Here is a 17,985-nt window from a genome sequence, read left to right on the forward strand (position 1 = left end):
GTTCCTCAATGCTATTTGATTTAATTGAGAAACTCTAAGATATTTGGACTATTGATATTTCTGCTTAAAATAGGGATCTTTAACTTGGGGGTCAAAGAACTTTAAAAAATGATAACAGTATTTTAATAAAGTTGGATTCCTTTGTAAACCTATGTATTTTATTTTATGCATTTAGAAACATTCAGAGAAGGGTCACAAAGGCTTCACCAGAATACCAAAGGGGTCCATGGCATTAAAAAAAGTTTTAAGAACCTCAGCCAATCCTAAATAAATAAAGCAAGAGAAGGGAGGTTCACCTGTTAAGAATATTTTATATTCTTCAGTGTTTGGCATAATTGAAATTGCTTTTTTTATTAATGTGAACTTTTCTTTTTTAATAGTTCAAAAAAGACCCATAGGGAAATTACAGGAATTTGAAGAAGAGATTGATGAGTTCCACAGAAGAAACCCTCAGCTTCTCCAGCTGAAAGAAAAGCGTGAAAAAGTAATGCAATTTCTCAGGTAAATTAATTTTCTCTTTGAACTCTAGAAGCTCAGATAGCTCAGATATCAGATGCCCAAATTTCATGTTCCTCTCATTTACTATAGCGTTCTATCTGTCATGATCACAACTGTCAGAGGTAAAGCTGTGTGTCCATAGGCAGTTTTTTTTTGGGTGATAGTCCATCCAATGGTTTCTTTAATGTGGAAGATAGAAACCTGGGGATTTTCCCTGGTAGCAATTTTTAAGGAAATTGAAGTTTTATGATATATGGGCATAGCATAGGGACTGGCATGTGATTTTATTGCTATAGGGAACTCCTGGTGAGGAAACTTTCTCTCCCAATAAAGGTCAACCTATTTTCTCCAATTTATCACCTTAATAAGTTCCCTAGAACACAGAAAAGTTGTGCTTTGCTTAGTGTCATATATCCACTATGAAGCAGAAGTCGAATTTGAATCCAAGTCATTTTGGCTCTGCCCACTACACTATGCTACTCCTTATGCATATTGTATGTGGTTTCTTAATATAAGCATTTTTTATTGCAGCAGCAGTTTTTAAAAATAGGTTATAACAGTGTTGCTATTGAAATCTCAGAAGCTTTTTAAAAGCTAATAATTCCTGAGTTTTGAGAGATGTATTTTAAGAATGAGAAGTAATTTTACACTGACTTTTCTGAATAATCTCAAGCTACATGAAGCAGGTTTTACTCATTCTTTCATTCAAGAGATAGTTATTGAACACTTACTTTGTATAGGAATTTGATAGGGGGAGTAGTTAGGCAGCTCAGAGGATTGAGAGCCAGGCCCAGTCACAGAGAGTTCTGGGTTCAAATCTGTTTTCAGATACTCCCTAGCTGTGTGACCCTGGTAAAGTCACATAACCCCCATTGTCTAGCCCTTATACTCTTCTGCCTCAGAACCAAAACACAGTATTGGTTTCTAAGATGGAAGGTAAGGGTTAAAAAAAAAGAGATCACTACCCCTTTCCTCCAATCCTCTCCCCCCACAAAGGTGGGATTCCTCTGGAGTCTGGCCTCTCTCCCTCACTGCTCTTTCCCTCCCTTTCCCCCCTTTGCCCTTCCTTTCCTCCAATAAAGCTTCACTGTGCCACCACACTTGTCTCATTAGTCTCTTGGGTTGAACTGCCATCAGTCAGCACTGACACACTCCAGTATCTTTATGAAGAAAACCCCAGGAAGTGTCATGAAGAATCAGACAACTAAGCAACAACAAAGAGAAGTCAGAGCTGACATCATGAATTGGGAAGGTGGGAAGGGTCTAGTGACTGCAGGTGCATTGAGTTGGGGGTGGGTAAGAGATGCAAGTTAAGAGTGAGATCAAAATTGAAGAACTGTGGCTTATGGGCTATGATGAAATCTAGAGTAAAGCCTTCCCTATCCATGACTTGGATAGAGTAAAGGTACAAACCAGGAGAGTCCAGGCAATTGGAGACCTGGATATTAGAGATAATATTGGCATATACCCTAACTTGCTAGTCAGAGTGTAAGTCAGGAAAGAAATCCACCTCCTCCCCCCCCAAAAAAAGGGATGCTTTACATATTCAAATAAGTGACAAAAATCAGAATTCAATCCATTTAACTCATTCTTAATAAAGATCAGGAAACACTTCCTTGATTACAGAGAAAGAATCACATAATGTCATCCGATGCTAAAATAAGACACAGAAATTGTTTTGGTAGTGTTAGTGATGAATTGCAGAAAGCCAATCAGAATTTCTTATACAGCTACCTGGGAACAACTCACATTAGTAGAATTTCTGCCTGGGGTTGGAGGTGTATGGAGTGTTTTAGGGAGGAGTAGTGCCTCTACTGTGAGGGCTTGCTAAGCCCTTTTCGGGGATACTGGTTCACCATCACTGTCAACCTCTCACCCTCTTATCTGTGGCTCTAAGAAGCTGTAACTGCACAGTGGCCACACTCCAGTAAAACTGGCTGGGCAGAAGGGCTAATCTAGGTTGAGGGTAACCAACAAGCCTCTAACTCAGTGGTGAAGTTAGATATCTACCCCAGCCAGGTGAAGACTTTCCCTAGTAGAATAGGCAGATGAGAACAATTTGTTTCTTCAGACATTGAAGATACCAAGGTCATCTACTACTTCCCAAGCAATCTCCAGTCCTCCTGACTTTTGTCTTCCCACTGGAATTTGATATCACTAGAAGAGGGAGTAAAGCTGATAACCTTTGTGCAACCCTGTCTCCTTTAAATCCAATTCACAAGTAAATCAAGACATCACCCAGGCTGAAATGGAGGAACAATAACAACCTGGGGTCAAGAACTGGACTGGTCATGCTACTGAGTTTTACTTTTTGTTGTTTTCATTAGCAGAGAAGTGTTATATTCTCTATTTCATAGATTCTTCATGAGCAAGAGAGTTATTTTTTGGCTTAACAGGCTTGGTTCTTAGCTGCTGACTCAGTAGCCAGGTATTAATAGAAATCAAATTACAAGTTATGTGTTGCATGATTGGCTCCTTCAAGTCTCAGAATAAAGCAAGCATTCTTGCTTCATTTAGGTAAGGATGGTTATTGACACCCAATATTTAATTCTCTTTGCATCATTTTTTCCTCTTTCTGGAGAAATTTCCACCCTGTCTGTCATCCTGATTGGTGCATGTTTCAGGAAAAGATCCAGTCATGCTGCCCTGTCCTACCCCTCAATCACCTCCTCTATGACTGAGTCTCACCATTTGGCTTAGTATGCTATTTTTCTTTCTCTTCATTTTCTGGAATGATGAATCAAATCAATGATCAAATCAAATTGGCCATTGTTCCTAGATACACTGGGTTTATCACTGTATGTACTCCCTGGCTGACCTCACCACCCTTTTAACTTTCTAGACCAAAATTCTTCTCTTTTTTTCCCTTTGTGTGTTGTCTCCCTCATTAGCATGTAATCCCCTTGAAGGAGATTATTTTAATTTTTTAATATTTGTGTCCTCTGTTTAGCAGAGTAAACAAAGAGTAAGCACTTTAAGCTTTTCATTTATTCATCCATTCATCCGAGGAGTTGGGATCAGTTGGTCAAGAGTTGAGGGTAGAAACTAGAGTATGAAACTGGAATTTTATTTTTTAACAAAGGAGGAAAAATGACTTGGGGTTGGTAGGAAACTCGATAGGAACTCGATGGGAATATACCTTGGTGTAGTAAAGGTCTAAGGAGAAAAGGTTGCCAAATGATGGAGGCAAAGATAAAGTCTGGGCATAGTGAGAATTAAGGAGTATTCATCCCCATTGTTCTTCTAACCAAATGTATTGGGAAGTATGAGAGATGTATACACTACTAGAGAGGATAGCCAAAGATGTAGTATTTTTCTGGGATGTCAGGTTTGTTTCCCCGAGTTTAGGAAGATGGAAGGAATGTGAAAACTCTAATATGAAGGGCTAACAATAAGAGAAAGTTCCTGTTAACAATAGGAGAAAGTTCCAAAGAGAACAATGAAAGGGAAATGAACTGACAAAAGGGACTAATAGGGCTGAGATGAACTGGAAACATGGAAGTGGGTAGTGCTCACAAGGGAAGGGGGTTTTCATCTAGGAAGACACTGACTCTGAATAACAGATTCTGAGAGAAAGAGCAAATTCACTTGTCATAGGAGAGTAGATTGCCACCTCCTTCCTAGTTGCAATATCTGTGGGCCATGCCCCCTTTTCTTTGAGTTGGGAGAGGATAGTGAATTCTGTCCTCAGATGCTCCATTTGGCCAGATTACCCAGTCATCAAAAGGTTTTCTGACTGGATGTTCATTGATCATGGTCAGCTAAGGCACAATAAATTTATTTGCCCTCTCTAGTCAGCAGTAGCAACTGTGCCCCTGGTATTAGGAGAAATGAGTTATATTGAAGGAGCAAACTTTATTCTGAATTTAATATGAATCCCTTTCTTATTTGTGGGTCCATGCTCTCCTCGTTCTCCATCGTAGGCAGTGTAGGCAGCTATTGCTCCTGTTTATGGACTTTGCTACTAGTAGCAGTGCAACAAGCCAGGACAGTCCTGAAGGACTTATGTAAAAGAATGCTATCCACATTGAGAGAAAGAAAAGAAATGCAAAAGCAAAACATACGACATCACTTATCACATGTACATATAGGTATGTGATTTGGGGTTTAGGCTTTAAAAGATTCCTCTATAGCAAAAATGAACAATATGGAAATAGGTATCAAGTGATAAAGTTTGTACAACCCAGTGGAATTGCTTGTCAGCTCGGGGGAGGGAGGAGGGAAGAATGAAGGGAAAGAAAATGAGTCATGGAAACATGGAAAAATATTTTAAAATAAAAATAAAAAATAAAATAAATTCTTCCTGTTTATCTTTTTGTAAAGTCATTTACTGTCATCTTATAAAATAATCAAATTGCTTTATTTTGCATATTTTTAATAGATTGCATTTGATAAACTGTAATTCTATAATTTCTCTAAAGGATGTAAAGAAAAGAGGGTGTGGCCCTTTAAGGCAGTAAGTCAGTTTAGAACTTGAATCTAGAACTTGGCTCCATCTTCTCAATTACAGAATGTTAAGGCTGGAAGGGACCTTAGAGATTGTCTGTCCAACCTCCTCCAATAGGACCAGTCAGTCAGGAAACTGGAAGAAGCTGTGGCAAGCGATACTGGGAAGGCCAGCTGTGAAGAAAATGCCAGAAATGTTAGTCCAACTATAGAAAACTCTAGACTGGTGACTTTTGGGGGCATACAGAGATAGAGTTAGCATAATCAGTGTATTACAAAGAGGGATTGGGAAAAGGTTGTGAGGAGTGAGAGGTTTAAGAGTAATTTGGAAGGAAACTGATGTAACTGAATCAAGGAACAGAATAGAATCATAAAATAGGACTTTAATATTTTTAGTTCTATTTGATTATGTCATCTTGAAAAATATTCTTTTTTAGGATTTCTTCTTAATTGGCTTATTAATAAATTAGCTCATTTATGAATTTTTATTTATATACATAATTAAAATTTGATTACAAATTTGTTTTCTTGAGGAAAAGCAGTGTGGTGTACTGGATAAAAAGTTTGCCCACAGAGTGAGAAAGACCTGAGTTCAAGTCCCACTTCAACATTGATTAGCTTTGTGACTGGACAAGTCTCAGTGTTCCAGGTAGTATAAGTTGTCCCAAAAGACATAGATCTGTTTTGGTTGAAGGAGTTCCTTCCAAGGAGCTCTAAAAATTGATGAAATCAGAGATCTTTAAAAAAAAAAGTTTATCAAAGGTTAAACTTAAAAAAAAGGATAGTTTCCTTACCTTGATCAAATGCAAACAGGAAGACCATGTCATAATTACTACCCATGAGATCAGACTTCTCTGGTATAGCTGTGTCCCCCTGAATCTCCTAGAGTTGTGACCACTGGGTGGCAGAATTGGGGAAGCTTGTGGTACCTTTCTCAGCTGTTGTAATCATCTGGTTGAGAAATGTCACCCAACTCCCTTAAAAGTTTATCAGTAGGGGGTAGCTCTGAGAGCACATATGCATTTTTTATATCCTCATATTTCTGAGATTGACAGAAATGTGCCTGACATTGCATAGTCTGGCTTCTGGTGAAAAGATGATTTCTTTCTGAGTCTTGGAAGTCTGGCTGAGAATGAATTAAAATATTCTTTGGTAAAGAACATTTTTGGACATTGCCAAAAAAGGAACAGCAAGAAAATACCATTCACTTTTTCGGAGTTGTATCATTCTTCCTTTCAAACTGTTCAGTGATGTATTGAGGGCATGCTCAGATACTAATAGCATGTGTCCTTTTCCCTGTTAGTTTGATGGAGTGGCATTGAAAAGTGAAATATTGTTCCTAGAGTGATGTTGAGTAAGTTGAAAGACCAGTCAGAGGAAATTTAGTGGGTAAGAGCATTGGACAAAGTGTAAGGAAATCTGATGTTCTTTTCCTAAATATGAAAACCATGTGACCTTGAGCAAGTCACAGACCCCTCAGGGCCTCAATTTCCTCATCTGCAAATAGATAAGATGTCCTTTCAAGCTCTAAGATTCTGTAATTTTTCGAGTTAGTATTTACAAGAATCATTTAATGCAATATAATTGATTCACCCTAGGAACTTTTATTTAAAAAACAACACCCTTGGGTCTTTTGAATCACAGTGATTAGATAGTAGATTATATGTTCTTTAAATGTTTTTAGAAAAGAAGGAAAAAATAGTTCAAGGATGTTGAAAAAAAACATTGATCTAGTGGTACACTACTTTAACTGTTGTGAAGTGCTTTATGTATATTGTGCCTCACAATATTACTCTGAGTCAGGTACTATAGGAATTATTTTCATTTTATAGATGAGGGGAAAGAATGTCTTATTTGTTGAAGATTCCATAGCTTAGTGTCAAGCACTGAGTCTAAATTCATATCTCTGAGTTTTCCCCTCTATGACTCTGGTGATTTTTTTGCCACGATGATTTTTTGGCTAATTGAAAAATCTAGGATTAAAGAGATGATGGCATATCTGGAACTGTTCAATCTATCTTCCATTCACTGGTTTCTAATAAAGTAATTGTAGAGGACAGGTAGCTTGAGAACTTGTCCATTCTTCCTTGCACAAAGATGATTAGAGAGAACATAGAACTTTGTCCTTGGTTATTCAAGGTTGACTTTTAACCATAAAGTAAGAAAGTACTTGGCGACTCTGATTATGGCTTTAGTGTTATTAGCATTCAAAATTAATAAGACATAAAAATGCTGAGCTCTTTAGGATCTTAAAAGAGAGCCAAAAAAGACTTTGGAAATGGTCTAGTCCCATCCCTCTCATTTTACAGATGAGGAAACTGAGGCTCAGAGAGTGATTTGCTTCAGGTCACACAGGTAACAAGTGACAGAGACAAGATTTGAACTCAAGTCCTCTGATTCCATATCTCCTTTCCACTACTCTTTGACTCTTTGTTGCTAAAGATATATATATGTATATATATATATATGTCCATATTCATATGGATAGAGATGAAGATATTGACAGATTTGGATATATATATATATACATATACATTATACATACATATATATCAATCACAAGGCAAATAAATTTGTGTTGTGTGTAATTCTGAACTTTCCTCTTGATTAGTGAACAAATAAATCACTTCAAGGCAGAAAAGGTCAAAGAGGTGAGCTTTTCAGATGAACACTGGAAAGAAGAAAATCTCCGAGCACAGCTTACAAAGGCAAACCTGGAAAAATGGACAAAGGCATCTAGAATCTCTAAGAAGGATGATGACACAAAGGAGATGTTGGTGAGTTGAACTCTAACATGAGCAAGAAAGCAATAAGGTTATCTTTGTTACAACATTGATTTACCATTAATGCACCATATTGTTGACAAAATTTCAATTTTCTTTCTTTTTTTGAAGAGAAAGATATTTGAGTTTATTGGGTTTATATGAGATCAAATCCAATTCAACAGTGTTTCTCATGTGAATAACACTGCAGAAGGTACTGATGGAGGAATACATCAAAGAAATAAGAAACAACATTTACCCTTGCAGAATTGCAGTCTAATTGCAGAATACATGTAACCATTGGCTTGATGGCAATTATAGGACATGAAAGATTTGTATTTACTTTAGAGTATTGTTCTAACTTCTTGCTTTCATTCAGTTAATCTGGGAATGAGCTGCCTGTTACCAACCAATTTGTTGCCACTTAGTCTTCTTGTAAATATATTAGTTCATAGAGCTAGAAGAATGAATGGCTTTACTTATAGGTCAAAAAACATACAGAAAAAACTAATCTGAAAGCCCAGAGAGACCCTTCCCCAGAGGCCCATTTGGTTTCTGTCACTTACTGTGTTGCCTGTATAATGCCCCAGCACAGGCATCAGGACATATTTCTTTAAGTTAGTACTTCTAACTCTCACCTTTAATAATGTCACCCATTTTTTTGATTCTCTATTTTTCTACCTATGAAGTTCTCAAAATGTGGTTCAGGGATCTCTGAGAGTTCCCAGAACCCTTTTGGGAGGTCTTTGAAGTCAAAACAATTTCATAATAATACTTAGGCATTATTTGTCCATTATGTTTTCTTTTAAAAAAACTGTCAAACTGTCATATATTATTACCAAAATTCCTTAAAGTCTAACCTCATCTTTCCTTTCCCTGGAAAACACCTTTGTGATACCTCAACACCGGACTTCAATGTTTAATTTATTTATTCTCTTTTTGTGATGATGGATAAGTTCTTGAGTTAGCTCTTGCCTAAATTTACTGTATCTGATGTTCTTAGAATTTTATAACAGATTCGATAGATAAAAACATGAGCCTTTTCAGTCATTTTGTTAAAATTTTGAACAGGTATAAGTTGTACCTTGTAATACCTAGTTTTCTTTTTGTCTTTTATTTTACTATTTCCCCAACTCCCATTCTTCATCTCTATTGCTGTTGACTTCTTTTTTATTTTTGTTTTTGTTTTTTACTTGTCACCATTCTGATACCAGCTGGCAGAAGAGGAAATGAGCTCAGCCAGTATAATAAGTGAAGAAGCTCTCTGGGCTGTTTCTAAAAGATATCTTATTGACTACCTCTTCCTGATCTGTAGCAAACCCAGAATTCCACTATGAATCAACAGAGAGACCCCACACTCACAATGAAAAAGACACAAAGGAAAAAACTAAAGCATCTAACACTTCAGTAGTTGCCCTGCTCTACTCCCTGCTTCTGAGACTGGCCTCTTTGCCTTCCTGCTCACTATTTATTACTCACTTACTATCTCCATCAATAAATCGGTTTGATTGCTGATGGATTAGCTCACTTCCTGATGTCTGGCTCCTTCACATACCTTTTTTAACTGCCTGGCAATGGGTGGGTGGGGGAATAAAGGTGCAATGTGTACATACACTCTTCCTTTCTCCCCACAGCCTCATCAGAATGGGAATGTTTCAGGGAAGAATCCAGAGAAAACAAGACATACTGTTCCTCACCATATCCTCCACATTTAAGGCATACTATATTTTGACAGGTTCACTTTCATTATCTTCTACTTTTGAGGTTTGTGTTTCACTTGGCAACTGAACACCCAATTTTTACTTGATTTCCTTTTAAAGTATGAGGACAATGATTTAGAAATCATCACAAAACCAAATTAACTTCCCCATGACATCTTTTACCCTGACCTGTGTCTTGTAACTTGATGGAAGCATTGTGACATCAAGAGGATTCATGATTCTTTTCCTATAATAGATTCTTTGATTCTCTCTGTAACAAAGATCACCAGTATTGACTGGCCATTTTGATCTGAAACAATTGTAAGAAATAATGACAATAGAAATTTAAGTGCCCCACAAATCTGTAAATAATGTGTGTTGCTTATGCATTCTATTCATTTTAGCACATGCCAAAGTCGATGACTTCTTTCTTCCCCCTTTAAAAAGTCTTTACTAGTTAGGCACTAAGAATCATAGACTATTAGAACCAAAAAGGACCTCAGCAATATCTAACCTTTCTCCCTCTTTAAATGAGTGTGGAATCATAATAATAATAAATAAATAATCAGAGGGTTCATTTTCCCCTTCAAGGTCAAATGGCAGCACCAGGAATTAAACTTGGATTTCATGGTTCCTAGTGTTTACTCATCCTTCAGCTGTGCAAAGCTGAGGCTTGCAGTGCCTAAGATGGCAGAAAGGTGATTTGCTATTTCTTCCCTTTTTAACAAACAGATCTTAAAGCAACAGATTGATGGGCTACAAGAACAATTCAAGATAAATGAATCTCGGTGGTCTGTGGCTCATATCAAACTCCAGAACCAGATAGAAGTCCTAATGAAACAGAACCTGGAGCTCCAAGATGAACTTCGAGCTTCAGAACATCAGCGGATGGAAATCACCAAGAAATCATTGGCTTTACATTCTGCATTAAGGAAATCAGAACCTCTGGTACCTAAAGTCACATTTTGTTATCATAATGAATAAGCATCATTCCTCAAGATGAAGGACCTTGTTCACTTAATGTCTATGGTATCTCCTTCTCACACATATCCTGTCAGGGAAGTCTCTAAAAGATAGCAAGAGGACCCACCTTGTTTAAATTCTCTCCCTGTTACCTTTATGAATAATAAATCCATAAAACAGTCAAAGTTGGGACCTCCCACCTAGCCTCTTGTCAACAAAGTATGATTTTTCTCCTGGGTTATACTCTTTCCATTTATTATTTGTCATTATCTATGGAAAGGACACCTATAAGTGAAATATAAACCATTCTGTTATAAATCAAAATGGCATTAGAATGCCATTTTAATGTGAGACAATCATTCGTGGCTTTAAATAAACTATCCCCTTAAAGCACTTCAACCAATATGTATCTCCATGTATGGTGGTTTGTATTCAAATAAGCAAAGACTAATAAAATAGTATGAAGATATGGCCATTGGTTCTAGAACTAGCTGTCCTCCATAAAAAGAAATCAATTCCAAGCATTTAGAATCAATTATATAACTCTCACCCACCCATCTGCAAGCCCCAGGGTAATTGTTGGTTAGTGTACCAAATAGTCAATATAACAAATATGATTGACCCTTTGTAGGTTAATTCATGAGGTTTCCATATGAGCTTAACCTCTAGGGGAATTTGCTTTCATGTATCTTGTTAAGTATACATAAAAAGAAGGGGAATTGGGGTAAGGTGGTGGCAAGAGAATAATACCTTTCATTTTGCATGGAAAATTCCAATCAGTCATACAGATGAAAAATGGAATTTACCTTTTACTCTGATTATGCCCATGTGAGATCTTTCTCTTGACATTTTGTTTTTGATTAACCATTCTTTAGGCTTCAGAACCAAATCTAAGTGGACCTGCAATTCTGTTAAAGAATGAGGGAACAGCAAGGCACCCTAGTTCAAAGATTTGCATGGGCCAGAGGACATCGTCTGAAAAATGTACTTGTATAGAGGTGATTGCTAATGTTTATATTCTTGGAAAGGAAATTCATGTGATATATGTGTGTGCATATATATAAACATATACTTACTGTCCATAGTTTTTTTTAAGTCTGTCCCTTCTTCCTTGTGTCAGCAATGAAACAAATACCCCTCCATAACTCTTTACTGAAGGATACACATGCTCACACTAACACCTTCCACCCAAATACATAAACTAGAAAAGCTCCCCCAAATCTTAATATTTAATCAGTAAAGACACACATGCTCTAAATAGTTGGATTAAAGAGTAGATTATCATCAAAACTTTATATATTTTTCTGGAACAAGTCTGTAATTTCATAATTATGGGAAATTTTCAACAAAGGAATTCCATATACCATTATATATGGGCACATGTTATGTAACTTGAATTCTAAAAAAAACTTCCCGGCCTAGGTTTAGTATGATGCTCTGAGTCACATAGCCATTTTCATCAGAGGCAGGATTTGAACCTGTCTTCAAATCTAAGGTCAGTTTTTTAGCTACTATTCTAGAAAGAAACTTTGTGGTGTACTAGACAAAAGATGTGATGCGGAGTCAGGAAGCCCAAGAATCAAATGCTGTTTCAGATCCTTATAAATTATATGATCCCAGGCAAGTCAGAATCTCTCTGACCCAAATTCTTCATCCATAAAAAGGGGAAAGTAATAGCACCTATCTCACAAGGTTGTTTTGAGGAAGGTGGCTCAGTGGATAGAGAGCCAGATGGGATGGGAAGTCCTGGCTTCAAATATGGTCTCAGATACGTCTTAGCTGTATCACCCAGGGCAAGTCACTTAACCTCCATTGCTTAGCTCTGACCCTTCATCTGTCTTGGAATTGATACTTGTTTTGATTCTAAGCCAGAAGGTAAGGGTTTTTTTGAAAAAAAGATTGTTTTGAGGAGATCAGTATAAAATGTTTTGTAAACCTTATAGTGCTACATAAAAATTATCTATTTTAATAATAACTATGACCCTAGCACATAATAAGCACTTAATAAATTATTTTTCATTCATTCATTGTTAACTATTATTGTACCATGTTGCCTCTCGGAAAGGGTTATGTTGGGGAATACTACAACTTTTTATAAAGATTTACTTAAAATAATAGAAGTTGGCATTTATATCTTGCTTTAAAGTTTGCAGATCACTTTTAATGATTTATTTCATAGTATTTATTTTCATCTGTCTAAGTTGGTGTGAAGTCCATAATTTAAGATTACATTGAAGGATTTAATTGCCTCCTAAAATTCCTTAGAACTCTTATAGTCTGTGAATCCTTCTCAAGTTAAAGAAAGATTACATACTACATCTTTAAGTGGTGATTCCCAAATTCTGAGCTTATTCGGTTTTCACAATTCTTAAACTATTCATTTATATGAAACGCAGAGGCCAGAAAACATAAATTAACCATATGGTTGCCCCTCAGCCCTTGTATCATAGAGATACCAAAGTAATGCCTTTTTCTATCAAGAAATTCTTGGTTTTGAGTTACCATTTATTTTTGTGTTTTTATATATAGCAACACAATATGTAACAATATAATACATGTGATTTATTATAAATATATGATGAATTTTAATAAATATGCTTATTCAAGAGAAACAAATTCCTACATTAGCTATGTCCAAAAATCTGTCTCATTTTCCCCTCACTCTACCCCTCCCCTCTACATGATACTTACAGGTTCAAATTTTCTAAAATGCTCTATTTGGAATTTGAAGCCCTTCACAGTCTAGTCTCTTCTTGTACTTCAAGGGTTTTAACATTTTACTCCTTTCCATAAACTCACAGCATGGCCATGCTGGCAGTATTTGGTATTTCTCAAACTTGATAATCTCTTTTTAGCATTGGCTGCCCACCATGGTTGGAATGCCCTTATTCCTTACCTTTTCCTCTTAGCTTCCCTGATTTCAATCAAAATTTAAGACCCAGCTCACATTCCATCTTCTGTAGGAGGTCTGTCATAACGCAACCCTCCCTACTATCCCTTCCCCGCCCCCCCCCCCCAGCCTTGCTGAGCTCCCAGCTTATTTCTTTATATATTGTATGATTCTAGTGATTTACATGTTGTCTTCACCCATTACATTATGAGTTCCTTGAAGACAAGAACTGGTTTTTTTTTGGCCATTTTTTGTATCTGTATAGTTTATGTACAAGGCACAATACCTGGCATGTAATAAATGCTTATTGACTGAATGGTGAACTTGTCTTCAAAGTGGATATAGGTATCCCTAACTTCAAAGATGATTATTTTTTTCAGTTTAGAGAAAAGAGACTTTACCTTGGGGCCAGAGGTCTAAAGAATGATCTGTATTATCTTCATTGTCAGAATCACTAGCATAATTCACTGATCAATATTCTGAGGGGAAGAGGGAGATGCATAGTTATTGTTAATATAAAAACATATAATTATTTGTTTTTAGCCCCCAAGCAATAAAATAGGAGACTCTAAGAAAACAACATCAAGAGAAAGAATGGAACCTAAGAAAACAACATCAAGAGAACACAGAGAAAAAACTGTTTTCAGAAATCTTCGGGTCAGAAGTCCACCACCTATTGGCAAGAGATCTGCCTTGGCAAAAAGAATTCCATTTGATCCAGAAATGGTAAAAAAAAAAACAAGAAGAAAAAGCCCAAAACAGGAACTTAGAATAATAGACTATTCCAGTTACATTTTAAGTTCATTTTGAAGAAAAAATGAACTAAAGTCTAACAAGATCACCATCAATTTATTGTTTTGAAGAAGTGTCCTAGTTCAGCTAAAATAATCAATTTTATATATTCTTTCTCTAATTGATTTTAATTTTAACTTAGCTTTTAAAAGCTAAACAATGAACTAATTTCAGGTGACATTTTAAATTTCTCATGTGCTAGGTTGTGATCAATTTCCATACATTCATTTAACAACAATGCCACATTTTCATATTATCACTTCTCCCCCTCCAACAGCTAGCACAGTGCTGATTGAGAGTAGACATTCAAAAGGTTATATTAGCTCCTGGATTGCCAATGATCTCTTTGCTGTCCAATAATCTGGTATTAGTCCTGATCCTTCTTGATCTCTCTATTATATTTACCACTGTTGACTACCTTTTCTTCTTGGATCCTCCCTTTCCCAGGGGTTTCTGTTAATACTAGTCTCTCCAGGATAAGAGTTATATCAATTATGAGATATGAACTCTTTATTTTTTGTTCTGGTTTGCATTTTATGTTGCTAAGGTAAGGAGAATAAAGTCAGACTTGCATACAATAAAAAACAAACAAACACTAGTCTCTCAGTTCTCCATGTGTCTGCCTTGTCCTTTGGTCTCCCTTTTGCTGATCCCTGTCCTGCCCCTAATTGTGGCCATACTCCAAGGCTCTGTATTGGGTATTCTTCATTTCTTTTACACAATCTCTCAATGATCTCATCAGCTTCCATGGGATGAATTAACATCTCTGTAGAACCTATAGATACGTTGTTTTTGCTCAATTGTGACTCCATTTGGGATTTTCTTGGTAAAGATATTGCAGTAGTTTCCCATTTCCTTCTCCAGCTCATTTTACAGGTGAGGAACTTGAAGCACACAGGGTTAAATGACTTGCCCAGGGTCATATAGCTAATAAGTAACTGAAGCCAGATTTGAAATCAGGAAGACTACCTAACACAGAGCTACCTAACTACCTGGATATAGCCATAGCTAGATATAGATGTAGGTATTCATACTTCTCTGTCTCTTTCTCTGTCTCTGTCTTTGTCTCTCTCTTCTATGTATAGATCAAGGTCTGTTTTGTCTTTGAGTCCCAGCCTTATATTACCATTTAGTTATTTATTTTATTCTTCTAAAAACCCTTACCTTCCATCTTAGAATCAATACTGTGTATTTCCAACTGGATATGTTATAAGCATCTCAATCTCAATTGTCCTAAATGATATATATTACTTCCCTCCCCCAAGAAAAGGCACTCTTCAAATACATTTCTAAGAATGAGTGCTCCGCCATCTTTCCAATCACCCAGATTTACAACTCCTCAGTCACCAGTGACCATTTACTCTTGCCCTTCTCCAAACACCTGCCAAGTCTTGTCAATTCAAGCTTCAAAACATCTTTTCATCCATTTCCTTTTCCTCATTTATACAAGCATCACTTTAATTTAGTTCTTTATTATCTCTCACCTGGATTATTGTCATAGTTTCCTAACTGGTCTCCCAATCCGATAGTGCTGAAGTCAGGAACATCCGAGATCAAATTCAGTCTGAGCCACTGTAAAGTATGCTAGAACTTACCTTCTATGGTTGTTGACAGAATAAAATTAGGGTTTTTTGAATTATTATTCTTAATTTTTATTACATATTAATTATTATTACTCCTATTCACCTTCTACACAGCCACAAAAAAGATTTTATTATATAACACACTCCTCCCATCTCTACACACAATAAATTCCAGTGGCTCCCCATTGCTTCTAGGATTAAATATAAACTCCTCTGCCATGTAAAACCCTTTACAAGCTGACACAACGTCCCCATTCAATCTTATTATATAGTACTACCTCACAATCCATGATCCAACCAAATTAGCCTTCTTGATGCTCCTTATTTAGGCTACCATCTCTTTACCTTTGGACAGGCTGAAATATACTCTCTTCTCATGTCCACTTTTATATTGCCTAGCTCTCTTCAAAGCTTACCTTAAGTGCTGTCTCCTTTATGAAACCCTTTCCTAATCCCTTCGGTGGCTCTTCCTTTTCCTACTCCTCCTTAAATACTTTGTATTTAATTTACACACATTTTAATTCATTTACATGTCTACATGTTATTTCCCCTAGTGGAATGTAAACCTCTCAAGGGCACCAACTTTTTCATGGTTCTCTTTGGATATACTGCACCTGGTTCAGTGTCAGCTACATAGTAAGCATTTAAAATATTCCCATTGATTTATTGATCAGTCTTCACTTGAAGCCTTGTGATATATATTTAATATCATTTTAATATTTAAATTATTGGTATATTCCCATGATATACCAAGGGCATCCATCATAGTGCTGATTACAGTATTGGCCATGTGTTATGACAATCCAAAAACTAATGTAGATTACTACAATAATAAACAATAGCTTTCTGATGAATTAAAAAAACACCAGTAACTGCATCTACAGGACTTAACATAGTGTCTGGTACATAGTAAGTGCTTAATGAATGTTAGTTTATTAACTGGCTAGTGAACATAGTTTTTAAAAGAAGTTGAAGTATAATTTTGGTGCCCTAAGGCAGAAGCATATCTGTATCTGATACAGTAAACAGTATCAAGTAAACAATAAAGTAGTATGGAGTTCTTTTCAAATTAAAACACATTTTTATTCCAAACTTAACAAACACCAAATAAAATAAGCACTTTCCCTTACAAAGTTGAAACAGAAAAGTGAAGTATATATGAAATCCATTGCTCTATAACCTTATGCCATGGATTTAATAAATTCAGCATGTAACTTTTAAAGTTGTCCTACTCATAACAATGTCTTATTCAATGAGTATTGCTGCACCTTCAGGTTATCCATCGAATTCCAAAAAATCAGCAAAGATCCTATTTGAGAAAAACCCGAGTGCCAGTGGTCCAACTTAACACGTATGATGAAGAAAGCTTGGCAGCTTATGAAAATGGTAAGAGCAGTCAGAAGGATGCTTTCTGTTGAGTTTGAGTAACTCCATAAAATGTGTTTTGTTTTTGCTCTTTTTTAATCATAGCTATGCCATGTATATGATCATCTTGACTATTCTTTATTATGACCATCTCTGGGAAAATACTCCATCCCCTTGATAGGTAGCATTTTTAGAAAGGACTTTGTCATAGCTTTGTAATTGTGGTGTTGTGAAGGACATTCTCATTTTCCTTTTGTAATCAAGCTTATTATTTCCCTTCTAGACAGGTATCCATTGACCTCTGAGAGTAATGAAGATGCACTCTTTTTCGTTCACAATAATGGTCACAGGTCTTCTGCCTTTCATCAGAATGAAGACATTCAGGTAGATGAGTTCAGACTTCCTCCATAAATACAGGCAGGCATAGACATAAGATGTCAATGCAGAGTTTTGCTCTTGGGCTAGAACACTTCTAAGATTTCAGCTCTAAATAAATGTTCCCAGGATCAGTAGATTTTCTAGGGGTAAGAGGTCAATGGTATCCTCTCTATAACGTCTGTAGAGCTAATAAATGAAAAATCAAGTTTGCTTATAGGCCACTGGGCAAATTCCCCCATTACCTTTTGAGACCCATCAGATATTGAAGAAATGGATAAACAGAATCATTTCCCAACTCTCAATTGTTTGACAATCAGGAAAGAGCTGGGGAAAAAATAGACAAAAATGATGTTAAAATTCAAAGATTTTTTCACTTTTCCCTCAAGAAGCATGCTACTGTGAATGAAGCTTTTGATTTATGATTTCAGGTCAAATTCCACAAAGAAATCTGTATTAACAGAAGGATTTCCGAGTCCCTAACACTGGTTCACTTATTTCAAGCACAGAATCAGAGAGGTGGAAGGGACTTTAGAAATCATCTAGTCCAACACCATGCCCAGTGGCAGAAACTGGTCTACAACAAACCTGACAGGTAGTTGCTCATACAT

At 36.4% G+C, this 17,985-nt stretch overlaps 1 protein-coding gene across 5 annotated transcripts in view; it reads left to right on the forward strand.

The window, feature by feature from the left end:
- LOC103097496 (centromere protein J-like) overlaps window positions 1-17,985 on the forward strand; it is a 116,127-nt gene that overhangs the window by 64,353 nt on the left and 33,789 nt on the right. For all 5 annotated transcript variants that reach the window (XM_056819018.1, XM_056819017.1, XM_016429002.2 and 2 more), the window contains 7 exons: window positions 381-501; window positions 7,556-7,721; window positions 10,139-10,354; window positions 11,245-11,367; window positions 13,803-13,985; window positions 16,909-17,020; window positions 17,283-17,383. In XM_056819018.1, the coding sequence (XP_056674996.1) occupies window positions 381-501; window positions 7,556-7,721; window positions 10,139-10,354; window positions 11,245-11,367; window positions 13,803-13,985; window positions 16,909-17,020; window positions 17,283-17,383 (1,022 nt within the window). The remainder of the gene's footprint in view (window positions 1-380; window positions 502-7,555; window positions 7,722-10,138; window positions 10,355-11,244; window positions 11,368-13,802; window positions 13,986-16,908; window positions 17,021-17,282; window positions 17,384-17,985) is intronic.

Source organism: Monodelphis domestica, chromosome 2 (genome assembly GCF_027887165.1).
Source record: "Monodelphis domestica isolate mMonDom1 chromosome 2, mMonDom1.pri, whole genome shotgun sequence".
Lineage (NCBI taxonomy): Eukaryota > Metazoa > Chordata > Mammalia > Didelphimorphia > Didelphidae > Monodelphis > Monodelphis domestica.